Source organism: Phodopus roborovskii, unplaced genomic scaffold, assembly GCF_943737965.1.
Source record: "Phodopus roborovskii unplaced genomic scaffold, PHOROB, whole genome shotgun sequence".
Taxonomy (NCBI): Eukaryota; Metazoa; Chordata; class Mammalia; order Rodentia; family Cricetidae; genus Phodopus; species Phodopus roborovskii.
Genome location: NW_026126434.1, coordinates 2,144,763 through 2,162,292, shown reverse-complemented (window position 1 = coordinate 2,162,292; position 17,530 = coordinate 2,144,763). Strand labels below are relative to the sequence as shown.

The following is a 17,530-nucleotide window of genomic DNA, read 5'->3' as shown; positions in this document are numbered from 1 at the left end:
AGTGAGCATCTGACTCTGACTGATCCACGCTTGCCATTTCTCACCAGTGTATGGTAGGTAGCTGCATTTTGGAGCTCATTCTAGCTTCTAGGCATTACACCCTGATTCAGTGTCTATGGAGGGCATGGGCAGGGAAAGCTTGTATAGTAATCTAATGAGAATTAGGTTTTCTCAGCAGGTGCAGACAAATCTCTGAAGTGAAACATGATAGTAGACTGTGGTTTCAGAGGGATTGGTTTCCACCTGCACTTAACGAAGTCAAGCTAGTATCTCCAGGAAAACGTCAGGATTCAAACTGGAGAAACAGGATAAATAACTCAGGATGGAATTAAACGGCCCTGCCTGAGCGTGGGCCTGTGGACCAAGTACTTGAGTGTTTGCCCTCTCTTTAGCCATCTCTTTATGGCCATGGGCAGGTTCTTCACAAAAACAGAAAGCATACAATTGAAACATGAAGACAAAGGGGTTGGGCTCCAAGAAGAGGCTCGTGAGTGTTATCTTCCTCGCTCCTTAACTGTCTAGTAAAGCCCTTCTCTGTCCTTTATGTCCTGCCTCTGCTGTCCTTATGTGCGGTTTCCTGATAACATGTCATGTCTCGTCTCGTGGAAGCAGGTGTTGTGCAGTAGTAAGTGTATAGGCCTAGGACCTGAAGAATCACATGAAAGCTATCTCTGCGATGAGAGTATTGTTCATGAGGCTATCCTGCACTAGAGGGGCTGCTGAGGAGCAGCTGTTGATGCCTGGGAGTGGAGAGGCTTTAAATGGATGTTGTGCTCAAGATAGTTACTGCCTGGGTTATTTATTGGATAGTAACCCACATTTTGTCTTGTTTTAGGGTGTGAGACATTTAGTTATTCACCTGAGAGTTGGGGATTAAGCCAAATGACTTGTAAACAAAGAAAAAATATATAAAGACCATTTTTTTTTTAGGATAGTTTAAATTGACAGCAAAAGTGAGAGGAAGTAGAGAGATTCTCCTACCGTCATGGCCACACACAGGATATCCTCTGCTGGCGTCAGCCTGCCAGAAGCTGTGTTGCTCAGTTTGGCCTGGGAGCCTACCACCTGAGAGCATAAAAACTGGAAAACTAGCCTCCTGGGCGGTGATGGAATTCCTGAGGTAGTCAGTTGTGAAGGAAGACAGGCTGATTTTGGCTCATTGTTTTGGAAGTCTCCCTCCACCCATGCACTCTTGGCTTTGCTGCTTGGCCTGTGGAGATGCAAAGTGCCCTGTGCTGACCCTCATGCAGGCAGAAACCAGGACCTGGGGTTCCAAGCTGAGCTTCGTTCAAAGAGCTGGCCATCTGAGAAGACAGTGGGTTATCATCCTAAATATCTGCCTGGCATCCCATCTTCAGTCAGAAGATTCAGGGCTTATGTCTCTGATAGGGGCATATCATAGTCTGAGTCTTAAGAATATGTTTGTGCTTCATAGTGTGGGAAGAGCACACACATGCTTGCACACACACACACACACACACACACACACACACACACACAAACGTACGTTAAGTTGATTGCTCTAGACGTCATCCAAAGAACTAGCTCAGGGGAATACAAGACTTGATAGCCTTGGCATTTGTCTGCACCCCACCCCCACCCCCAGTACAGAGAGGAGACGGGAGAAAAGCCCAACACTGTGAATCTCAGAGACCTAGGAAAGATTGACTGCCTGTGTCTCCTTAGCTAAGGCCAGGATCCAGGGATGGACACTCATGCCCTCAGGTCCTTCCCTTGGGTCCTCTATACTAAAAGTCCCACCACCTCCTGACAGCACCCTGAGCTGCTTCTAACACATGGGCCTTTGGGAAGTGTTGGAAGTCCAGACTACTACATACATTTTTATAACAAATTACCGAGGCCCAGCCAGTCACAGCAGCCTAGCTCCAGTCAGTTGTAGAAGGCCAGCTGATGAGACCATGTTCCAGCTAGGCAAACCCTGTGCTGTAACCACCTGAACTGCTCTGCCCTGCTTTCTCTTTCGGTCACATATGCCACCTGAGGGCATTACCTGAACCTCTTCTGGCTCCCAGGCTGCTCCATCACAGACCTGTGTTAATATAAACTTTAATTTTTAAAAACAGATTTACAGCTTTTTAAAACATTATGTATATATCTGTGTGTCTGTGTGGGTACATGTGTGTGAGTGCAGGGGGCCTGCAGAGGCTAGAAAAGGCAGGGGACCCCCTTTAGGTGGAGTTACAGGTAGATGTGAGCTGCCTAGTGTAGGTCATGGGAACCCAGTTCAGGTCCTCTGGAAGAAGAGCAAGTGCTTTTAACTGCTGAGCCATGTCTCCAGCCCCTAAAAATTACATTTTGACATCTTTTCATTTTTGCTGTCGTATGTCTTTTTACTGACGTATAATGGCTTATGCCCATACCACTATGGTGTCATTTGGGTCTTCTTTGTCGCCCATCTGGCCATCCCTCCACCCTCTGCCCTGAATTGTGGCACTGCTGGTCCTTTTCTATATCAGTATCTCAGCTGGAGGCAGTGTGCAGCTCTTTCAGTTTGCCCCTCCCTTACTTAAAGATGTTTATGGAAGTTTGCTCATTTCTTCTTGGCCCATTCTGACCAATCTTATTGGAATGCACTGTACTTTGTCCTCTAGGGACATCTTGTTGTGTCTGCATTCCTTTCTTGGGCATTTCTTGTGTGGGCATTTTTCAGTCCCTTTGGAGAGGGAAGATGTAGTTCTGTAAGAAACTGCCCAGCTGTCTTCCAAAGGAGCCCTGTATTCCCACCAGCTACACAGGAAAGTCTCATGCTCTGTGTCCTCCTCAGCCTTTGGTGTCAAACTCAGGCCTCCACCCCAGAAGTAATTTTGACATACAATGATTGTACGTACTTATGGGGTACAGTGTAGTGTTTCAGCACACGTGTGCCATGAGCAGGGTAGTTGGTATACCCTTTCTGCCCTGAAGCATATCCAACATCTTCTTTATCAACTATTCTGAACTACACAACTATTTGTTGTCAGCCTTGCGCCCCCCCCCCCTCATCTCCAGCCTCAGGGCCCTGCTCTGCAGGTAACTTTTACAAGGGTGTTTGGTTTTGGCCCCTGATGTAAGTTCTCATATCTATCACACACAGTTTCTGTCTGTCTGTGTTTGGCTGACTTCGAAGTGGCAGGTCCAGCTTCACTCCTGCTTGGCCCACTTTAAAGCCAGGCTTCTGCTTCTTAGTTCTGAGTTTGAAGAGGCTGTGTGTGTTGCTGTCAGGCCATGGTTTGTGCTCACATTGTCCTTGCAGAGCAGAGCTTGTAAATTTTCATGACATCCACTTATTTTTTCCTGACTTTGTGTGTTGGCTGGTTTTATGTCAACTTGATATAAGCTATAGTCACAGGAAAGGAGGGAGCCTCAGTTGAAAAAAATGCCTCCTCAAGATGGTGGTTCATGCCTTTAATCCCAGCACTTGGGGGGTAGAGGAAGGCAGATCTCTGTTAGTTCGAGGCCAGCCTGGTCTACTGATCAAACTCTAAGACAGGCCCCAAAGCTACAAAGAAACCCTGTCTTGAAAAAGCCAAAAACAAAACAAACAAAAGGTCAGCTTCCAGACAGGCCTGCAGTGCATGTTCTAGCCTTGGCACCACACATGCATAGATACCTACAGGCAAACACCCATGCACAAAACATAAAATAAATACAAATTAAAAAAAAAAAAACACGATTGGAATTTGATTTAGAAGATGCTTTTGTTATATCTATTGTCTGTCTGTCTGTCTGTCTGTCTGTGTGTGTGTCTGTCTGTCTATCTACCTACCTACCTACCTACCTACCTACCTACCTACCTACCTACCTATCTATCTATCTATCTCTTACCATGTAGCTCTACTTGTCCCAGAACTCACTCTGTAGACCAGGCTGGCCTTGAACTTAACACCTGCCTCTGCTTCCTGAGTGCTGGGATTCTAATTATTTTGCTTTTAGTAAATTTTTTTTCTAAAAATTATTTTGTATATTTTTCTATGGTTAAAAAGATGAAAAACAAGGAAATTTTATATTGATGTGTTTCTGTTATGGTGAATACATTTTTGAGATTCAGTATTACAGCTGAGCAAACACCACAGTGTTGTGTGTTATGTATGACAGTGAAATGTGTCATCCCCTTAAGTAGATGATGTCTGCCTGCCTGCCTGTCTCGTCTCTTTATCTTCCTTGGTTCATTCGTCTGTCCATCAGTCTGTCTGTCCCTTCTTCCTTTCTTCCCTCCCTTCCTACTTCCCTCCCTCCTTCCCTTCCTTTCTCTTTTTCTTTTTCTTTCTGTGAGTCTAGGTTGGCCTTGAATTTGCAGTCTACCTGCCTTAGCTTCCTAAGTGTTTGCAAGTCTGTGTTCCAAGCACCAAGATACCTTTATTCCAATATTGCAACATTATGATTCATCATGATTGTTAGCGTTGCTTGGAAGATAAGTCACTCTGGAAGCATTTGCTTTATTTTTAGCCATTTATTACAATTAATAATGATAATCCCTAAAAAAAAATCATGTGATGATCAAGTGCCTAAATATTCACAGGTTAGAATTGGTCTGCTGGGGAGTGCACACCCAGCACAGAGTTGTCACTGGTGTGTGCTACTGTGTCTGGAGAGCACTTTCAGTCTGCACACATCAAGCTGTGTATTTGGTATTTTGTTAAACTTGTTCCAGAGTGTGCTTTCCTTGGGAAATGTTTGGACTTGGAGTGCCTGGGAGAGAAGCCCTTCCCAACATGCACTGCTGTGTCTATGTAAACTGCTTGCTTTTATAGTCATTATTCACAGGCCGAACAGACAACTTAAATCTTATATTTCAGCTTACTCGGAGCAGGCTCATTTTGAATAAGGTTGACTTTTCAGTATGATCAGCCTTCTTTTAAAAAGAAAAGCCATCACCTCCCCTCGGCAGTTGTGTCTCTCTTGCCCTTGGTTTGGCTGTGGGACGACTGTGACCTTGGGTGCTTTTCTGTGTGTGGCTGCTTCCTCCCAGAGTTGAGTGTTTTCTGGTAGCTTGCCCGTTGCCTGCCTCTGGCTTCATCATCTCCCTTATGCTGACTTAGGCAGTATTTCTTCAGCCTCTTATCTCTGGGCTTTGATGCATATGTTCTGAAGGTGGCCACCGTGACTTTGGGTAGCAGCAGATGGTAAACCTTCAGGCCGCCACCAGCTATACTGGTGCTAAGTTGGGGAGTTCACGTTTGATGAAGGAACAGAAGCGCATATGAAAGCTTTCACTGCCTAAATACCTTCTAATTAAAGAATTAGCATACGGAAACCTTTGCAGCTGCCTGGGCATTTGAAGAAAATGAAAATTTGTTGTTTTCTTAGAAATGCAGTTATTTACCAGTTCAGCTTCTCATTGCTTGTGCCTCCTAACAGCTTTCTCTTTTGTCCCAGTTTGAATTTGGCAGTAGTTGAGGCAGCTAGCTAGGTGATTAGGTAGACTGAAATAGGGGGCCTTTTAGAAGCCACAGATGTTTGTACACTTTAAATTAAAGTCGTTGGAATTTTACTTGCTAAAATATGTAGCTCTTGAGTGCTAACTTCCCACAGTTCTGGTAGACTTAATCCACTGTTTTCTACCTTGGAAGATATTTCTGGATCAAATACATGCTTGAAGAACTCAACCTGCCCCAAGGCCACTCTGCTTTGTCTGATGGAGCAGGTGAGGTGTGACTCCTGTTCACAGACAGGGCTTTGTGGATTATGTGTTCACTTCATAGTGATGTATCAGGCTGGAAGGAAGTCCTAGCACAAATAAAAGGAAGAAATTTAAAAATATTGTGGGTAAATCCTAGAAGTCTAATGCATTTGCTACCGAAACAGCTTCTTGAGAGTAGTCGGCGAGAATGTTTTGGAGTTAGTTAAGTATCCAGGTCACATTTACTTTTCAAACTTCCATTCTCATCAGAGAACTTGTGGGAAGCCAAAGGCAGAAGGCATCTGATCCAGCAGAAGAATGTTTCCAGTATGTTCTCCGGGTGCAGGCTTCTGCACCGAAAGAAACTTACTGATGAAGTTTCTTGGTTTGTTTCAACATTGCCGACATTGCTAGACACAGCATGGCTTGGCCTTGTGGTGCTTGTGAGAGAGACTTCGGGGGCTGGTGTCAAAGGAGCCCAATGCCTGCCCTTTTCTCTGGTAGTTGAAGTTTCCCAAGTGATGACTTGTGAGAGTGGGCATGGGTACAAGAGTCGGCGTTTTGTAAGAATGCAAAGTGAGGTGGGCTTAGAATATGGAGAGCATGTGATCACCATGGAAGTGCTGAGGCGAGCTGTGCACAGTGCTTTGATGTCCCAACAGTGTCCCAACACAAGTCACTTCACTTCAAGAATTTGCTTACTTGTAGTTGAGTCCAGTGTGGCCTGTTTTCAAGTGACCATGTATCGTGCAGCGCAGTGTCTCTCACCTGAACTATGAGGTAACTGCTTGTAAATTTTCTGTAGGTTTATTGCTCTCTCTTCCTTTCTGAGGATGTTGGGGGGGTGTGTGGGGCGGGTGGGAGAACTAGAGGAGTTGTGTCCCAGAGGTATAACTTGAAGAATGCTTACTCAAATCTCACCCAGTGAACACTGTAAGGGGGCTTGGTTACACCGGTCAGGGCTGGGCTGTGTTTGTTCAATGTGACTCTCCTGAGGCTGTCTTAAACATGGAGTCTACAAATTACCTCCAAATGGAGGCAAGCATTTTCCTTCAAATTATTTGTTTCATTTTTCTGACTTCCAGACTTTTGATGTCAACATTTAAATTAAAAAAAAAAAAAAAAAGTTCTAGGAATAGGCAACAGTCCCACTTTGAGAGCTTGTATTACCCTTTCACTGCAAGTGTGTGTGTGTGTGTGTGTGTGTGTGTGTGTGTGTGTGTGTGTGTGTGTGTGTGTGTGTAGATCTCCTCTCTTCAGATTTAGTCTTCTTCATATCATTAAAATAAAATCATTTGATGCCTTGGGACCCTGCCCTGCCTTTTCAGAGGCGCAGTGTGGCTATATATCAGATTTCCCCTACTCTAGCTTACAGAGCTGCAGACCTGTAACCACTTGGGACTTTTCCTTCTGTTATGAAAGAAGAGTGGGCAAGGGTCATGGTCCTGGTGCCACAGAAGCACGGGTGAGGTTAGTCCATAGCCTGAGTCCCCCACCCCCACCCTAGTCATTGTTTGTATTACTGTGGGCAAAGATGGAGTAGCCCTTTCTGCTAGGCCATATGTTAATATAGTGCTGATATATAAGTGTGAAAAATGAAAGAGAGATATGCTAATGGTGTTCTTTCAATAAGATATGCCTTCCAAGGTAATTATTTCATGACAGTGTTAGTAATAGTACTTGTTTTTATCATGAAATAAAAGATGGTTTTAGGAGCCTTTTATTGGAAAGACAATTGTATCAAATTAGTACAAATTAGATTTTTGTCTTTACAAAGGTGAGCAAACCCATGAGCACTTTTTAAATTGCGTTTGAGTCTACAAATGAACAAATTCAGTTTGAGGGTTAAAGACGCTGTTATTTTGTCCTTTATTCTGACAGCTTCATTACAGATTGGCCACTGTTGGCATTAAAAACATGCCTGGCTCCTTATGATCTCCGTGCGCCTGCCTGCCCGCCCGCCTACACGAGCGGCTATGATATTGCTGCCATACCACCATTCATTAAGGACTCGACTTCAGTGAGGCTGCAGCTTGTAAATGTGGAGAGACACAGATGTTAAATGCAGCCGTTTCTCTTTGTGTACAGCCGTACGGCTAATAATTTCCAAGTGGCTAAAGCTCTTGTTAGCAGGAGTGCTGGGGTGTTAAGAATGAAGCTATAAATAACTTTAAGAATGGAAGTTGAAGGTGCTTCTTTTAAAGACTCCTGTTAACTAAACATTATCGCCAAACAGATGGAGAGTACTCACCAGCCTGATGTTTTTAGGTCTAATTATATTATTACCAGCCCTGTATGGCTCAGTTGAAGAGGTGTACCCAGAGGCCAATTTATAATCATTTAGGCAACACCTGTTTGGGAGAAATTGACAGTCAAAGGGCACATTAAAAAAAAAAAAAAAAAAAAAAAAAAAAAAAAGTCACATATGTTCTTGTGTTTGTTACCTCAATGTGAAAATTGTCAAGTTGCAAACAAACTTGGTAAGAGAAGGAAGAAAGCCTCCATCAACCTGCCTCGTTCCTGCCACGTCTGTCCGTCTTAATTTGTCCTTCTGTGGGACCCACTTCATGCTTCATTACAGAGTGAGACTAGCAAAGAGGGGAACCCCATCCCCCATTCCTGCAGGTGTATTATTCTGTTCTGTCAGGCAGGCAGCTTCTGGTAAGAAAGTGAAGTTCTCTGGCCTTACCTTTCACCCAGAAAGGTGTCTTCCATATCATGCAAATGTGGTTTTGCAAACATGATTGGCTCTCTAGGGAGTGACGTAGAGTCGCAAGTTGACATGAAACCAGATGAGATGCTGGAAGTAGATGCCTCCACAGAGAGAGCCCACAGCTGTCCATCACTATCCACAGAGAGGGGACAACTGTCTGACTCACCTTCAGGATCAAGGGCTAAGAGTTTATCTCCATTCCTTGGAGAGCCATTTTCTTTTCTTTTTCTTTTTTCCTAGAGAATGTGTTGGTAGCCCTGCTGGCAGGCAGTTAAGAAAGGCTAGATCTCCCCATGTGTAAGTAAGGAAAGCCCGAATCTTTTTTTGGACTCAGGGTCCAGTGTCCCCTTTCTTTCAGTGTCTTCTCCTGGCATTTTCCACTCCTGAAAGGGTCAGATCTATCGCCCCCATTTTCTTTCACCTGACTGACTTGGAGCCACCTGGCTTCTGTCCTGAGCAGTCTGTGACAGTGACCTGTGACTTCCTGGTGCCTTCTCCAGCATTTGTTTCCTCAGTCCTTCATGGTAGCTCCTGTTTAGTGGATGGATGGTTACCCACCCCCCACCCCCCGACACCCCGTATAGTTCTCACATCTGAATTGTTCTTTCCTTGTAGTGCCCCCTCCTTTTTTTTTTTTTTTTTTTTTTTTTTGTTGTTGGTGCTTTCATACCTACTTATAGTATTCCAAGTGTGTACAGCTTTCTAAATTCAGGCGTAAACAGCATACTGTCTGCACATGTGAGAGAGGAGGCACTTGGAGCTCACTGTTCCAGGACAGAGTTTCCCTTCTTGGCTTGGTACCTCTTTTGAACAGGGTCAGTTAATATTTTACAGTTGTTTTCTCACTTTCAAAATTTGTTGATTAGAAATGCGCACTTGTTTGAGATGTTGAGTGATATGGGATGTCCTTCTGTATGCCGTGAATGTGTGTTGCTTTTGCCAGTGGTCAGGCAAGATATAGCTAGGTGGGAAATCCAAACAAAGATGTTGAGAGAAGGAAGGTAGAGCTGAAGAGACACCATGTAGCTGCTCAAGGAGTAGCATGCCGGCATATTACTGGTAAGCCACAGGCTCATGGCAATACACAGATTAATGGGTTAATTTGTAAGAGAGAGCTAGCCAGTAATAGGACTGAGCCATTGGCCAAACAATTACAATTCAATATTATCCTTAGAGTGGTATTTCATAAGCAGATCGGGCAGGAGAAAAACTGGCCCAATGGGAGTGGGTGAGACAGAAAAAACCACCCAACTACAGTTGAGAGTGTTCCATGATTGGATTCTCCAAAGCCCAGTGTTGTGCATGATGGGAGGGGAAATTCCAGTGGGGTTGTTCTCATGCCTTTAGGTTGTGTCTTTGTGAGGAATGCTCAACCATAAATCCTTGGTCCTGACTTCTTTTCCAAGTTCCATTTCCACCTTGCTGTCCACCTCCTGTATTCTTAGACTTGAACCTGCTAGCTGTGTGCTTATGGATTTCCTATGTCAAAACAGAAACACCATTTCTGCCTTATTGCCACATAGCTGGTCCTGGCAGGTTTAGCTGACTGAAGACACTAAACATACTGTGTTGAAGTTGTGTACATCACAGTCGTGACACAGGCCTCCTGGGGCTGATGTCACTGCTTTCCTTGCTGTAGTGTGTGAAGGATCTCCCTCCATGTGCACACACGCTGACTGGCTGCTGCCTCTGCAGTTGCTGGAATGGACTGTCTCCCTGCTGCTGGTCAGCTGAGGGCTGCTGGTGCTTCTCAACTTTGCCTGCTCCTCTCAGACTTCTCTGAGCTTCTCGGTGTGCCCTTTGGTTCTTGCCTATGTGGGTGGCGCTGCATCTTAGCCAGGTAGTCCCTCTCATGCTGGAAAGACCCCTCCATTCCTTTTGTCAGGATTTGGTCTTCACTTTTAGAAGTTCATGTGATTCAACAGAACCCATCCAGACAACCCAAGTGCTGTGTCAGCTCTGAATTAATTACATCTGCGAAGTCCTTTCTGCCATAGTACAGTCCACTCACAGAGTTTGGAGTGGGGTACGATCATTTCTGGGAACTATGACACTGTCTGTGACATGCCCATAGGAAGTTTGACATCTGGTTAGGAGATGACAAATAAATAAATATTGGAGATGCCACAATAGACGTTAATATCATATAAAATGGGACGACAAAGAGAGAGAGAGAGTGAGAGAGAGGAACTGAATGTGGAAAGATAAGTAGTTGTTTGATAAGTGGCAGGGGGAACACTCCAGAGAGAAGCTGCAGTAATAGTGATAGTGATCATGACCCTGGATATACTTTTGTGAGGTCATCTCAGAGATTCTCATATGCAGTGGCTGCCATCATCTTTCATCTTAGCATCACAATAGCATCACACGCAGAGCACTAATGTCAGCCATGTGTGCAATAGGAATGGCTGTTGAGAGGATTAATGTTGGTGTCCCATGCCTGACATAGCAAATGCTTAAAATGAGGTAGGTGAAGGAGGTAGTTAAAAGGGCTCAGGGGGTGCAGTTGGCTTGTTGGCTTGGCTGCTGATGCTGTAGCTGGAGAATTGAGAGAGACTTGGAGTTTGGGTTCTGGAACACTGCAGGACTTCTGGGAGGTGTCTGTATGAATAACATTTTGTTGTGACACAGGACACAAGTTGACTTAAATAGTGTCGCTCAGGCACCCAGGAGATGCTGAGGCTGGAGAAACATTCTGTAATGTTTGTGTCTAAGATGGGACTCGCTCCCTCCAACAACACCTTCCCACCTGCAGCTGTCTTCTTCCCTTTTGTTCCCATGCTGAGCAGGCCTCTTTGCCTGCTGTCCCTCCTCTAGTGGGGGCTGCTGGTTTCTGTCAGCCAGCTCTCTGAGGGGAAAAGTCCCATTTGCAGCGTTTGCTGATTTCTGTGGTATAAATTCTCCCCAATGTGAGGCTGTGGTTGTTTGCTGGCTAAAATGGTTCATTTGAAAGACACTTAGGGGTCTGAAAAGCCTCGAATATTTGCTAACTGGACTTTGTGTTCTATCTCTGCTGTGGTTTTAGCAAAAATAAACCATAGGGACATATCTCCTTCTCCCAGGGTGGTAGGGATGGCCATTCAAGGGGGCAGTGTGTAAGATGGTCCAGAGCGACACTGTTGAACTGCACTTAAGAAAGCCTTGCCTGGCAGAGCTGTGCATCACAGAGGGGAGCAGGGGGCCTGTTGGGGGGCCTTTGTTGTTAGCTAGGCAGAGCTGGTCTCTGGTTGGGTTGGGGGTGTTAGTGGGAGGGGCGGGGCAGGACAGGTTGAGGATAGAGTCAGCAGGATTTGCTGACTTGGAAAAGAGGAGTTAAGCTCTGGTCCTGGGTACAGAAGCAATACCCAAAGGACACCTGAGATGGCACTAAAGTCTCAGTTACCTAGATCATGTTACAGTGGGTTGCTAAGAGATTTTAGAAGAACGTTGGAACTTCATCAGTTTTAATAAATTATATCCTATTTACCATGTGAGAAAATTCTTTGACTGTCCACTCCCCACCCCTACTACCGCCATCTTGATTTGGGGTTTCCCTGCCTTTGAGGCTGGCCTAGAATTGCCAGGCCAGCTGTGCCCTTACTACACTTCTGCCACCAATGTCCAAATGTACCAGCTGCATGTCGTCATGCCTGGTGATGGTCTGTACTTTTAAGAAAAATTGAAAAAATAAATCCACCGTTTCTATGCAGTGGCATTTTTTGAAAAGGAAATTGTAATGAAATCTATTTTGGACAAGGCTGTTTGTTAAGATTTTTTTTTTTTTTTTTTTTTAAAAAAAATCTATCCAGAAATTAGAATTTGGGAGAGAATCAGAATTCCACCCCAGCTCTTAGTTTCTTAACTTAAAGTGTTAATGTTTTATTATATTTTATTAATTGCTTGTGTCTGTTGTGTAGGTTTTACTTGTAATGGACACAAGGACAGAACAGACCTTCATTTTAAAAGTAAGTAGAATTTGGTGTTTAGTGAATTTAAAAAATGACTTTTAAAAACTTAAACATGCTCTTGGAAGAAAAAGTAATAATTTTGCATGGCATCTGAGTGTTTTATGTTCGTGATGATCTATATTTATGTCTTGCACAGTTGACAAACATGCTATAGCTTCTATTTAGAAAGTTTCATGTTAAAGAGTATGTAATTTGAATGCACCTGAGAGCCAAGAGCCTTCAGATGTGTTGTTTCTTGTGATTCGTAAGGGTCACACTGGGTCTTGCTTGGGTGCTGGATTGTTCCTTGGTGATAATTCAGTAATAATTAAATGAATAACTTCAGTTTTGAAGTTTTTTTTTTTGTAATGGATTATGATAGTATGTGTTTTAAATATGTCCTGTTGAACAGTCCCATGGCACCCAAAAGGGAAGCTGCTTGTCTTGGGCATCTCCTTTCTCTTGCTGGTCCTGCACAGCAGTCAGCCACATTGACATGTGTGAAGCCTGCCTGTCTTTGTGAACATTCCATGCCACCCCTCCCAGTGGCGTGTACCCAGGTTTAAAGCCAGGGTCTAACACCAGGGAACTCATAGGTCTTGTCCTTTTGGAGGTCAGTCAGCAGTGTTTTGGAGTTGAATTTAAAAGTTTCTGCTTCATCCAGGACACATCTGGTGCCTGGAGATTGTGACTCAAACTGGTTGCTGCCTTAAAGATGTACACAAGGAAAATCAAACTTAGAGGTCGCAGAGAAATAACTGTATGTCATCCTGATGACTTAGTTTGAGAGCATCGCTAATAAAAACACTGACCCACGTAATTGATTTTAATGGCAGCTTTGTGGAATCTTCTGTTGTCTGGATTCATGCCAGATGCCATCAGCAGAGCCTCCGGGGACCGAGGGGCACAGAGCAGCAGATGAGTGGTTTCTCTGAAGCCCGAGTAACTCGGATAGATTAGCGTGGTTGATAAACACTGGGCACAGCAGGCTCCAAAGGCAACTGCGGGTACAACTGACCTTTTTGTTCTCTGTCAGGGTCTAAGGAAAAGCAGCGAGTACAGCAGGAGCAGGAAGACCATCATCCCCCGCTGTGTGCCCAACATGGTGTGTCTGCACAAGTACATCATCTCGGAGGAGTCCGTGTTTCTTGTGCTGCAGCACGCTGAAGGTGGGTGGGTGGCCTGTCTGACTGTGGCCGAGTGCAGGCATCACCTGCCTTGAACTCTGGTGTCTGCCATGCTGCTTGGTCATTGTTATTTCATAAGCATTGAGATGGGGGACCTGCCTCCACACTCCTGCTCACCCTCCTTGCTGTGAGTTTTGAGGGAAAAGGAGAACCCAGGTGACCAGCCAGCTGCACCTGAACTGTGGGATAGTCCTAATGTATGCACTTTGCTGTGGAATTAACTGACATGATGAGAACTTTAATAGGAATGCATTGGAGAGAGCTGGGTTTTATTTAGAGATTTAATTCTGTTCCCTTGTCTACACTGAAAAGCTACCCTTACGCTAGATGACTAAAAAAGCATCCCCTGCAGAATTAATTAATTGCTTCCTTTACAGGAAGGCAAGGGTGTTTGTTTAACATTTGACATTGCCTCGTTTTTCTGATCTGAGCCTGGTGCACACAGCCATGGGCGCCTCACGTGAGTACAAAGCAGAGGCGTGGGCTCTGCCTTCAGCCACTTCCTAGGGAGCAGGTTGCAGAAGGCACTGTGCTGGTTTGGTTTTTCCTGTTCATACCTGAATTTAAATAAACATCCTCTTATTTAGGTGACCACAGCATGTAAACATAAATTCACATACCACATATTACCTTTTGGAGTTTAAACAGGCATTCTTAAAATAATGAAGAAAATTTAAATAATTTTCCATATTTCATGAAGGTGTCTTTATTATATAGAGAATACAATACTTTATTTTACTAATAGGCATGACATTTGAATTTAATACCTTTTTCTCGGGAAAAAGAGGCAATGCTTTCTGGAACGAGGTCTCTGATGGTAACTAACGCAAGATTTTTGATGGGGGTAATAAAGTACTAATGTTGTTATTATGAAGTCCACACAAGATAACTACAGATGGAGGGAAGACCTCCATACGCAGTGTTTAATAGGAAATTCAGAGGGGCTCCATGGTCTCACAGGTATTAAGAGAGTTAATTGCGTGTGTGAATTGGATAACTAATTCACCTTTGTTCAGACATTATAGACAGCTTTTATCTGAGGATACCAGTACATTACAGACATTATTGAATTAGAGGTCATGTCATCTGATAGCAAAATACAGCCACCTCTGGTGTGGAACAAAATAACTTGCGTAGTAATAATCCATAATAATTTAGAACAAGGTCAGTAGGATGAATGTAATTATGGTCAATATTCTATTACCCGGTGTGGATTATTCATGTTGGAGATTATCTGTGGCAAAGCTTCAGCCCTCGCTTACTTCTCTCCTCCTCCTCTTGATTCCCCGTCATACTTGCTTGTCTTCTGCCATCTTCACTCCTGCTTCTCAGAGCTGAGACTGCAGCTGATGCTGGTTTAATGTGGTGTCCAGGGTCTGTGCACTGACATCAGCTCTCCTGCTCTTGGAATTCTTCTTGCCCATATCTTTGGTGTTGACCACAAGTGACCAAATGGAAACACGTTGGAAGACTGTCATGGACTTGTAAACCCACAAAGAGTGTCTCTCCTTTCAAACGTCTGTGGCTTAATTTTCTACAAATCTTTACAATGTTAACTAAGTTGGTGAAGATAGTAGTGCTCAATTCATTTGCCGTTAGCAGATTGATTGTGCATGAGCTGCACAGTGAGCTGTGTTTCCAGTGAACAAAGCATGGCAGGAGCCACCCTTTCAAAACCTAAATTGCTGCCGTGGAGTCAAATGGGGGGGGGGAATGAAGTACTGGATACATTTGGGCAAGCCACTCTGATCCTTAACCCAGAGTGACCTAATGGGTCACAGACCTAATGGCTGCTAATGTGCTCAAGGAGCCCTCTTTGAAATGGAGACATTTAAAAAAGAGTTCTGAGTCACAAAAACCCCTGCCTGCCATTGCATGTAAGGTCCAACCACTGGGATGGTGTGACACAGGGTATTGGATGAATGAGAAAGGAGACTGTGGTTCTGGTTGTGGTTGTAGGTGAAGGGCTGCAGTGATGCTGAGGGCTGTGGGAAAGTTGGCAGAGTCTGGTCCTACAAAGGTCTGACTCGCACTCCATGAGGTCACTCACTAGCCATTCATCTCAGATGCAGGAGAGGGTCACTGCTATGCCAGCCCAGGTGATAGGAGACCTGATTTCAAACAAACACAATCAAAAAGGTCACTCCTTATCGTGTGGTGGTGTCATAATTCACCTTCTGTTGCTGTGACAAAAGCCACTTGGAGGAGAAAGGGTTTGTTTAGTTTACATGTTCTGTTTACAGGCTGTCAGGGCAGATGTCAGGGCAAGAACCTGGGGCAGGCACTTGGAGGCAGCATCCCATGGAGGGATGCTGCTTACTGGCTTGCTCCTCATGGCTTGCACAGTCTGCTTTCTTATACAGCCCAGGACCACCAGCCCAGGGGTGGTACCACTCACAATGGACTGGGCCTTCCCAAATCAATCATTAATCAAGTAAATGCCCCTACAGACTTGCCTACATCTCAATCGATGGAGGTAATTGCTCATTTGACCCTCCCTTGCCGCTGATATGTCAGGGTTTGCATCAAGCTGACAAAAACTGGCCTTCACAGATGAGCTGAGTGAGCTAAGAGCAGAGCAAGGGCTGATGCAGAGTCTGGGCAAAAGCTGATGGTGTGGTCTTCATGGTCCTGCGGGCCTGTGCACTTCCCAGGTCTGGCCCAAGCAGTCGAGTGAGCTGGTTGATAGCTTTGTGTGTTTTCACCCACTGTGGGCCTTTCTGTGGTGCCTTCAGGGACAAAGCTGTTATGACAGTTCCACATGTGCGGGGAGAGAGCCAGCTCCCCCAAGCTGCCCTCCTACCTCCACGTGTGTTGTGGCATACATCCCCTCCCCCCCAATAGCTGTAGAAAGGTCACTTTGACAGTTTTATAGCTCTGCTGAACTTAGAGTAGTTACGACTCCCAGATTTGGCTGCCCAGAACTTACACAACTAGCTAGAATATGTAGTCTCTCACTCTGTTTTTACTCCAGTCAGCTAGAGGCTTCTTGAGAGCTTTCTGGGGGCATAGACATCGTTCTAATCCAGCAGTAGGCAATGTAGAAGACTTTGCCTGTGTGGAGCCCACATGGTGTTCTAGATGGGGGCAGACAAAAAACATGCACAGAGAAGATATGCAGATGGAGAAAAGTGGGAGAGTAGGACATCAAGGGATGGATGGGGGAGTTGTTCTCACTGGCGGCCACTGTACCGAGAAAGAAGCATTTGACGAGAGAGAAGAACAGTGTGTGTTTGTGGGAAAAGAAGGCCTTGGCAAGAGAAAACAGGCACATGAGCCCGGAACCAGGAGTGTGCTTGGTGGATAAGCAGCCGCCAGGCGAGGGCTGCTGAACAGGGAAAGGAGAGACTCAGGAGCTGGAAAGCAGGGCCTGTGGTGTTTCGTGGGCCACCTTCGTGTTGGAAGAACCTGAGTGAACAAGAGGATACGTCACTGGGTCACTGAGGATGCTAAGGAGAGGAATGGTAACATAAGGGCCACTGTGGCTAACTTTGTGGAAAATGGAAGCTTGGTGACCAAATAGAAAAAAAAAAAAAAAAAAAAAAAAAAAGGCATGATAACAGCTTAGAGGTTTTGCAGCAAACTAGGCAGAATGCTGGTGCTTGGGGAGCAGTCACATTAGCCATTAGCTTCTGTTACCCTGAAGAAAGAATGTTCAGGGCCATGGGCCTAGAGTCTGCTTGGTCCTTGTGACCTCCTGGTGACAGGCAGCACAGTGCTTGGCGTGTCTACAAGACAAGGTGGGAGGGTGGGGCACGAGGTCAGGACAAGCCCAGGGTCCTGTGAGAACTACAGTGATTCCTGCCCTAAGGATGAAACCCAGAGACCCAGTGGCCTCCTGTTGCAGCCCCACACTGGGACCAAAGTTACAGCTGCGATCTGTGGGTGGCGCACTCTGGCCATGAGCAGAGCCTTCCTGTTCCCAGTGATGCTCAGTCCTGGCTCTAGAAACAGATGCTTCCTTTCTCCTACGGACACAGTCTCCTTCTGTGACCCAGGCTGTCTTGGAACTTGTGGTCCCCCTGACTCAGCTCCATAGTGCTGAGATAACAGGCCCAAGCCACGGTGTCCATTATTTCTGTTT

At 45.1% G+C, this 17,530-nt stretch overlaps 1 protein-coding gene across 5 annotated transcripts in view; it reads left to right on the top strand.

Moving 5' to 3' along the window:
- Positions 1–17,530, top strand: part of Rps6kc1 (ribosomal protein S6 kinase C1) — a 117,284-nt gene that overhangs the window by 68,960 nt on the left and 30,794 nt on the right. For all 5 annotated transcript variants that reach the window (XM_051186619.1, XM_051186621.1, XM_051186620.1 and 2 more), the window contains 2 exons: positions 12,230–12,277; positions 13,296–13,428. In XM_051186619.1, coding sequence (XP_051042576.1) covers positions 12,230–12,277; positions 13,296–13,428 — 181 coding nt within the window. The remainder of the gene's footprint in view (positions 1–12,229; positions 12,278–13,295; positions 13,429–17,530) is intronic.